Source organism: Ruditapes philippinarum, unplaced genomic scaffold (assembly GCF_026571515.1).
Source record: "Ruditapes philippinarum isolate M1 unplaced genomic scaffold, ASM2657151v2 ctg3691_1_1_1_1, whole genome shotgun sequence".
NCBI classification, from domain to species: Eukaryota; Metazoa; Mollusca; class Bivalvia; order Venerida; family Veneridae; genus Ruditapes; species Ruditapes philippinarum.
This window is the reverse complement of record NW_026863494.1, coordinates 1-8,753: the sequence shown is the minus strand read 5'-3', so window position 1 is coordinate 8,753 and position 8,753 is coordinate 1. Positions and strand designations below refer to the sequence as shown.

Genomic DNA, 8,753 nt, shown 5'->3' with positions numbered 1-8,753 from the left:
TTTTGTGATTTCAATTTTGTGAATGCATAGACGACATTATTGACATTTACCATCGACCAATCAAATGCGACCTTACGGGAAATCCAGCATGGTGGAATGTTACAAAGTTTTGGAAGCAGAATATATTTTCTAACTTTTGAAGCAATTGACGCAAGGATCGTGCGATTCTATACGATGAGCAAGTCAGAATATTTTCCATCACATAGATTAACTAGATCTTCATGTGTGACAAATCGGTCGAAGGATACAGTCACTCAAAATACTGGCATTGCTAACAGGATTGCCAGGTCAAGTTCACAGCATACTGCCAACACCAACAGCAGTGCACAATCATTAAGTGGCAAGTTAAGGAGAAAACGTGAACACACTGAAATAAAAATTGAAAATGAAGAAAGTGAAATTGTCAATGATAATGCTTCAAACACCATAAACATCAAGACTGAATTAAAGGCTGAAGTGAAGATTGAACCAGGAGTAAATCAAATTACAGAGGAAGTGGTTCAGGGAAATGTTTGGCAACCACCTTTGTGGAAACAGCAGCTTGATAATATTTATGACATAAGAAAAGCTTGGGATGCACCGGTTGATACCATGGGTTGCGATGTTATAAGTGATGAAAATGCAAAACCAGAGGTTCTTTATTTTATGAGAAATGTTAAAAATGTAATGTAATGTCAAGAAATGTTAGGAATTTTATTTTACTATGCTTATATGTCCTGAAAATCTTGTGGTATTTGATACTCCTTTTAAAAGTAAATGACAGACTATTACTTAACTTTATTAAGAAAATTGGATAAAAAACCAGGCCCAAATAATTGCATTTTGTTAATAGGACCAATTATATAAAAGGGTAATTGTTGAAACCCACAAATCATTACGTGTAGAAAGATATTTAGTGATGGAATTTATTGAAAATAAATTAAGACTGACTGATTAGAACATACAATGAAAGCAAACTAATTTAAAATATGCACTCAGCAGCATATAATCATTTTAAAGCTACATTTGCATGCATTTCTTATTATTTGTCGCAAACATTGAGTACATATTTACAATTTATTTCAGGTATACAGATATCAAGTATTACTTTCTTTGATGTTGTCAAGTCAAACTAAGGACCAGATCACATCCGCAGCAATGAGTAAATTAAGAGCACATGGTTGTACTATTGACAATATTCTCTCTACCTCGGATAAAATATTAGGAGAGCTTATCTACCCTGTTGGATTTTGGAAGGTGATTACAGATGAGTTACCAAACTTTCAGATGTTTTATATTCTCTGTAGATATTTCTGTCACCTAGGTTTATAAATCTGGTGTCTTGAAGCCGTCTGGGTTATTGAAGCTTGATTGTTCTTCAGAGATGTGACTTATGCCTACATGTATATTAATCTAAAGAAGCATATCTGGAGTCATCATTTTATTAACCAGGTTTTCCGAAGGAAAAAACTGGTTATTAGATTGAGGTATGTCGGCGGGCGGATGGGCGAGCGGCGGGCGTAAACAATTTCTTCTGTGCGCAACTCCTCCTACATTTCTCAACAGATTTTGACCAAACTTTCACAGAACCTTTGTCATCAAGTGCCCTGGTGCATATTGTCGGGGTTTTGTGATTGGATAATATTTGACCTAATTATGGCCCTTTGTTTTTTTTCCTTATACAGAATATATAGTAAACAATTTCTTCTGTACGCAATCCTCCTACATTTCTCAACAGATTTTGACCAAACTTTCACAGAACCTTTGTCATCAAGTGCCCTGGCCCATATTGTCGGGGTTTTGTGATTGGATAATGTTTGACCAAATTATGGCCTTTGTTTTTTTTCCTTATACAGAATATATAGTGAACAATTTCTTCTGTGCGCAACTCCTACATTTCTTAACGGATTTTTACCAAACTTTCACAGAAGCTTTGTCATCAAGTGCCCTAGGGCATATTGTCTGGGTTTTGTGATTAGATAATATTTGACCTAATTATAGCCCTTTGTTTTTTTTCCTTATACAGAATATATAGTGAACAATTTCTTCTGTGTGCAACTCCTCCTACATTTCTCAAAGGATTTTTACCAAACTTTCACAGAAGCTTTGTTATCAAGTGCCCTGGCCCATATTGTCGGGGTTTTGTGATTAGATAATATTTGACCTAATTATGGCCCTTTGTTTCTTTTCCTTATACAGAATTATATCGTGAACAATTTCTTCTGTATGCAACTCCTTCTACATTTCTCAAAGGATTTTTACCAAACTTTCACAGAAACTTTGTTATCAAGTGCCTTGGCCCATATTGTCGGGGTTTTGTGATTAGATAATATTTTACCTAATTATGGCCCTTTGTTTCTTTTCCTTATACAGAATATATAGTGAACATTTCTTCTGTATGCAACTCCTCCTACATTTCTCAACGGATTTTGTTCAAACTTTCACAGAACCTTTGTCATCAAGTGCCCTGGTGCATATTGTCGGGGTTTTGTGATTGGTTAATTTTTGACCTAATTATGGCCCTTTGTTTTTTTTCCTTATACAGAATATATAGTGAATTCTTCTTCTGTGTGCAATTTCTCCTACATTATTCATGATTTACATTGCACATAGTTACAATTTGTTGCTTGTATTTGTATTTCAACTACAATATATTTATCTACAATGGTGATAATTGAAAACCTGGTTTTGGGGCATTGCCATGTTTCTTGTTTGTTAGTTAAAGCTGGAAAATGACATGTACAATGTCTTTGTGGTATTATATTCAATAGAACAGGAAAACAGTAAAACAGTAAAACGTTATGATAAACTCTTAAGAATGCATTTAGAGACAAGAGATTTAATACCTGAAAGATAGTTCAAGTCTGTTTCAAATTTTTGATTTAACATAATTTTGTGAAATTATCTATTTTCAGAGAAAAGTGGAATACATCAAGAAAACCAGTGAAATACTTAAAACACAATATAAAGGTGATATTCCTTCAACTGTACAAGATCTCTGTAAACTTCCTGGAGTAGGTCCAAAGATGGCTTATTTGGTTATGAAATGTGCATGGAATCAAATTGAAGGTGGGTATTTTTCAAGACTGTATAAGTCACCTTAACATGTTACATGATTAATAGAGTAAGTACAACACATTGTTCAGAAGGACAGACTTGTGTATATAAAAGAGCTATTCTTTTTATTTGACCCATGTCTCCATATACAGAATATTCTAAAGCATTATTTGTATATTGATTCACAATAAATATGTTTATAAGCTCAGTATATAAACTTGCATGAAGATATTAATGGCAAGTTCTTGTAAAGTATTTTACATAAATTGTGATATCTGACCAGATTAAACATGCAAATTCCAAAATTTGTAATTGGTAACTTTTCTTGTTTTGCTTTATATTTGATATACATGTAGGTATAGGAGTTGATACACATGTACATAGAATCTCAAATCGTCTTGGTTGGGTGAAGAAAACAACAAAACTGCCAGAGGATACCAGAAAAGCTCTAGAAGACTGGTTACCCAGGTGAGAAAAAATAAATTGTTATGTAACTTAGAAGTGATATTATCCATGGCAAGAAGGATGACCCCCCTTTTAATTTTGAGGTCATAAGGTCAAAGGTCATGGTAACAGTCACACCGTGAGAAATCTTTTTCTGACCAGTTACTCAAGAAGGAATTAGCCAAAGTATGTTAAACTTGGTAGCAGCTTTTTCATCCCCATTTGATTTTGAGGTCTTTAGGTCAAAGGACAAGGTCACAGTGAAATTTTGTGTAAAACTTTAACTTGAGAAGGAATAGTGGTTATGTAACTTACATGTAGTGGGAATTCAAATTAAATTTTTAATTTCAAAGCTGGGCAAACCCATTTCATAAATATAGCAGGCAAAGGATTTTAATTTGATATATTTTCTAACTATAGGGAATATTGGACAGATATTAATCATCTATTGGTTGGATTTGGTCAGCAGACTTGCCTACCTGTCAACCCCAAGTGTTCTGAATGCCTAAACAAAGACATCTGTCCGTATGGCAGGTCACAGCTCAGATACTGCAAGCCAAAGAAAATTAAGAAAGAACCAGAAAGTAATGAAGATCAATGAAGTTTTAGCTCACCTAAGTATTATATTGTCACCTAAGTGCAGTAACCGGTTGACTACTATTGAAATACAATAGGAGATAGTTTTTTCTGCACTAACATGTAGATGACAATACATGTATGTTAAGGTGAGATATTGTGTAGGTGTGTTGGTCATTCATTGTTTCTTCAGATAAACTGACAATGCTAAACATAAATTGTTCCAAGTTTGCTGAACAAGATGAAACAAAAAGAAAAACCAAAAATACTTGTAAAACAACATCTCCTAAACATCTGTTTTAATGAACAACTTGGTTCTCTACAAAACCTTTTCTCAATAGCTTAGCTACTGAACTCTATCATGTTCCTCAACATATGTAAGCAGAGACAAAAGGTTTGCTTTCAAGAACATTTCTTCCTTAAATTCTGGACAGATTTCAATGAAATTTGACACAAGTGATCTTTGGGTGGTTTAAAAAAAGGAAGAAGAAGCTATAATAGGTGTTGTTTAGAATAATTTTTCAGTTGTTACACTCGGGTGAGCAATTAAGTGCCATCATGGCCTGCTTGTGTACATGTATATTTCAATTACTTATATATTTTTCTTGTTTCTGTACATAACATTTCATTGTTTTATTACATATACAATTCATATATGTTTTTATAATTTGTTAATGGCTTTTCTTCGTCAGAATTTTATATTGTTTTAACATTGTTGTTGCTCTTTGTTTTACTGTTCGGAAATGAAAAGAATGTCTAAATTTAAAGTAGCTTGATGCTAGCAGAACATAATTATAGAGAATATACCCAATTTGTTACCATTTAAATTAAACATCAGTGGATGGAAAAAGGTCCCAACAATAAATTAACAAGCTTCTATGCGAAGTTGACGAACTTTTGTAAGTGAATAGGATTGGGACGCAATAGTTTTGTTAAAAGTCAGTGATAACAAGTCATAAGAACAACATGTTTATTTTCAGCATTTATATTTTATGAATACAAAATTAAACATTATATAACAAAAGTATAATTTTCTGTTGTGAATATTAAATATCATAATTATTATGAACTGTCTAAATATTTTGAAAGTGGTGGCATGGCATCATAGAGCAAAATAGTACATGTATATAAAATTATTCCAATATACATATTTAAATTCAAAGTAAGCTAAAGTTTGCCTTACAATGATCAAAATACCTGAAGTAGAAGATTGTCTGGATAAAAATGTCATGGATAAATAAAAATTACAAATCAGCCCAAATGATTATCATTTTAGTATCTGAGCAACAAGAATATCTAGCTGATAACAAAATAATGATTGTCTTTAGAAAAAGATATATATATATATATACAGGATATATAATGTTGTGAAATAATTTAACATTCCTGTCGAATCACTGAATACACTGAATATTTTTGTACTTTTTTATATTCCTATGGAAACATACTTTTCATATGGATATACAGTAAGTGCTGTTGTAGGATAAGGAAATTTTGAACATGTAATATGAATATAATGGATATTTAGTATTAATATATAATGTATTCCACATAAACAATATGTAAAATAAAAACATACTAAAATTTGGATTTCAAAGTAAATTTCTGTGAAAAATATATTATTCTATATTTACGAAATGTTAAATATATTGTGAAAAACAACTATTAAAAATAAAAACAAGAGAACAAATGGGACTTTTTAGGTAAAATAAAACGAAATACAACAATGAAATATGAGCATTGAAAGTATATATATATATGAAAAAGTCATGAGCAGGAAATTATACATAGAAAAATCACACAAAAAATTGGCACAAAGAAAGCATCGGCTGCTGTAGTGTAGTGGTTAGCACACTGGACAGGCAATCCAGAGACCCGTGGTTCGAGTCCTGGCTGCAACATGCCGATTTTGTGTGTGGTTAAAATGGATCAATAATTTTGGTGGTATATTAATTAAAATATTTCATATTTCTCATCACAACATTTTTTGTTGTCTCGTATGAATATCTTGAAAATTGTAACATCAAAGGTAAACATTTAAATATATAAACAAATATATACTTTTCAGTATTGGCGATGCAAATTAATAAAGGCGGCCAGCGTGAGAAAACGTTCTTTATTTTTAAAAGATATTTAATTTTCTACCACTTGAAATAATAAAAAAAATATCAGGCTGTCCAGCACCTTCTGACAAAAAATTAGGGCAAATTTTAGGGCAATTTTTAAGAAATTTTAGGGCTAAAATTTAGGAATTTTAGGGTAAATGAAAGAAATTTTAGGGCTCAAATTTGGAATTTTATACTAAATTATGGCCTCAAAAGACCATGATATGGGCTCAATTTTGCATATTTGACACAAAAGTAACTCACAAATAATGCTCTAGTTCGGTTATAGCAAAGGTGTTACCAGTGTTCCATAGTCACCAGTGAATAAATTGATTCACTGGTCAACTGCCTTTAAAAAGAGCTGAAAAACTACATTAAAACATAACTAGAATGAAAACATTTTCAAAGTTATAAGAATCCAGGAACAACCAATATTCAATTAGTTAAGCTATGATTAGCCAATAAAATGCAACTTCCTTGGAAACTTTTTATCACAATTTTAAACAGGTGACTATTTTGATATAGTCAAAGTGGTACAATTTTCATTGTTCCATTTAAAACTAACAGTTTCTTATATTTTTCAGATAACATCTGACAATTAATCAAGTAAAGATATAATAAGCCCATAATAAATGGAAGAGGAAGTTATGCTTTAAATTTATTTTAGCTATAAATGCATTTCTTATTTGGTACATTTAAAACAAGTCTTGATCTTTCTTAAAAAAACAATAAAAATGATATGACCCACTAGAGTCATTCCCAGGCATATTTAAACTTAAATTCAAACAGCAGGATAACCCTTGAAAAATTTTGTTAAAGTAAACACGACTAAAAATTGAAAAAATTTATTTTTTAAAGATAAATCAGGCTACTAAAAAATTGTAAAAAATTTTCATTTTTCAAGATAAATCACTTAAAATTGGGGTGAAAATTTTCACAACAGGTAGAAATGTTTTCAACTTTTTTTTTCCCAGTTTAAAAAAAAATTTTTATAATGTAATAAAATTTAAATCTTTTTAATTGTAAAAAAAGGGGATAAAGGGTTACTTTTTTAGTATGCTAATTGGGGCAAAGGGTTTTAAAGCATTCATTTACTCCAGTTTTCCCTTACCCTTTTTATAATACCGTGAAAATAGGGAAATTTGTCGATCTCCCAGGGTTTCACTTAATTAAGATCTTTTCTACATCTTTCATTTAAAATAACTTGAAAAAATTAAGACGTTATTAATAAGGACCCTTGCATAAAGTCTGGTGAAATTTAGTGGTGATTTGTGTAAATAGTTTGCTTTAAATACACCTAAGACTGAGGTAAATGGTAAAAACTCTGTAGCCAATAAAAATATGACTTTCTTGGAAATTTTTTTATCACAATTTTAAACAAGTGACTATTTTGACATAGTCAAAGTGGTACAATTTTCATTGTTCCATTTAAAACACACAGTTTCTTATTATTTTTCTGATAACATCTGACATCAAGTATGGCATTTCTGCAGGAATTGAAGTATATGCAACATGTGACTTATGCAATTTAGTCAGACATGATATCAACCCCACTGACTGCGTTTGAATTTAGGTTGTGATTGAAACATGGTTGTTTCTGGATATGTTTATCACAAAGGATAAAAAAATAGGAATTTAAGGTGAAAAATAGGGCATTTTAGGAATTCCCTTTGAATTTTTCATTTTTTTAGGAATTTTAGCCAAACTGAAAAAAAATAGGATTTTTTAGGAATTTTAGGGACGCTGGACAGCCTGAAATATATATAAAGGTAAAGCAACTAATCTTTTTCTACTGATATCTTATAATCTTCAACATCTCAAGGGTATTTCACTTCTTTATTTTAAATGGCAAAATTAAAAGTCTACTGACACGTTTTAAAAGTCATATTGTCATGCTGGCAGACATATGTCTTTCCATCAGACAGCTAAATGTATTATCTTATAAAATATCTATAAATAGTTTCTTACTTCAGTGCTTTCTTAATTAACAGGCAAGTTCAGGGGCATATTTTGAATATATTTCATGACACTTGAATACATGTAAGTCCTACATTTTATCTAACTAAGCTTTAAACAAAGGATACTGGCATACTGTATACATGCTTATTAATATATAGATAACAAATTATCTCACAACATATACCGGCTTCTTTTTCAAGTGTTACTTTATGTATATCTTTATTTTTACAAGTGTCCTCTACAAAGCATGCTATTGATCTCAATGAAGTCCATGGATGAATATTCTAAAAAAGAAAGCACCTCACCAAAGATATAGCCATTATTTCTTTTTATATTTCCTAGATTTCAAGGCGCTACTGTTGTCTAAAAAAATTTTAAAACTTGTTATCATTTACATCTATTATCATTCACATTTATTATCATTTATTTGTTGTTATCATTTACATTTATTTACCCCCCCCCTTTCATTTTCGTTTATCATTAAACGAAAGTTAATCATTAATATTTGTTATTTACATTAGTTATCATTTACATTATCATTCACTTTCATTATCATTTAATATTTTGGTTTATTATTTGTAATGATTTCATACAGACTTTACATAACATGCTTTCAGATAATATGTAGTTAAC

General features: G+C 30.8%; 1 protein-coding gene and 1 non-coding gene across 2 annotated transcripts; both read left to right on the top strand.

The window, feature by feature from the left end:
• Positions 1 to 50: 50 nt before the first annotated feature.
• Positions 51 to 5,334, top strand: LOC132722223 (endonuclease III-like protein 1). Its single transcript, XM_060706672.1, has 5 exons — positions 51 to 633; positions 1,066 to 1,236; positions 2,895 to 3,048; positions 3,393 to 3,504; positions 3,901 to 5,334. Exons 1-5 carry the CDS (start codon positions 97 to 99, stop codon positions 4,079 to 4,081), a joined length of 1,155 nt encoding a protein of 384 aa, XP_060562655.1. The 5' UTR covers positions 51 to 96; the 3' UTR covers positions 4,082 to 5,334.
• Positions 5,335 to 5,884: 550 nt separating this feature from the next.
• Trnaa-ggc (transfer RNA alanine (anticodon GGC)) lies at positions 5,885 to 5,957 on the top strand. The gene has a single exon. It is a non-coding gene; the product is annotated as a tRNA-Ala (tRNA).
• Positions 5,958 to 8,753: the final 2,796 nt, after the last annotated feature.

What these genes read in the sequence shown, in the direction of transcription:
- LOC132722223 (XM_060706672.1), top strand. Translation starts at nt 97, where the DNA reads ATGTTACAAAGTTTTGGAAGCAGAATATATTTTCTAACTTTTGAAGCA. An exon ending in TGCATGGAATCAAATTGAAG is followed by an intron (nt 3,049 to 3,392) that starts GTGGGTATTTTT and finishes ATATACATGTAG; the next exon opens with GTATAGGAGTTGATACACAT. An exon ending in CTAGAAGACTGGTTACCCAG is followed by an intron (nt 3,505 to 3,900) that starts GTGAGAAAAAAT and finishes TTCTAACTATAG; the next exon opens with GGAATATTGGACAGATATTA.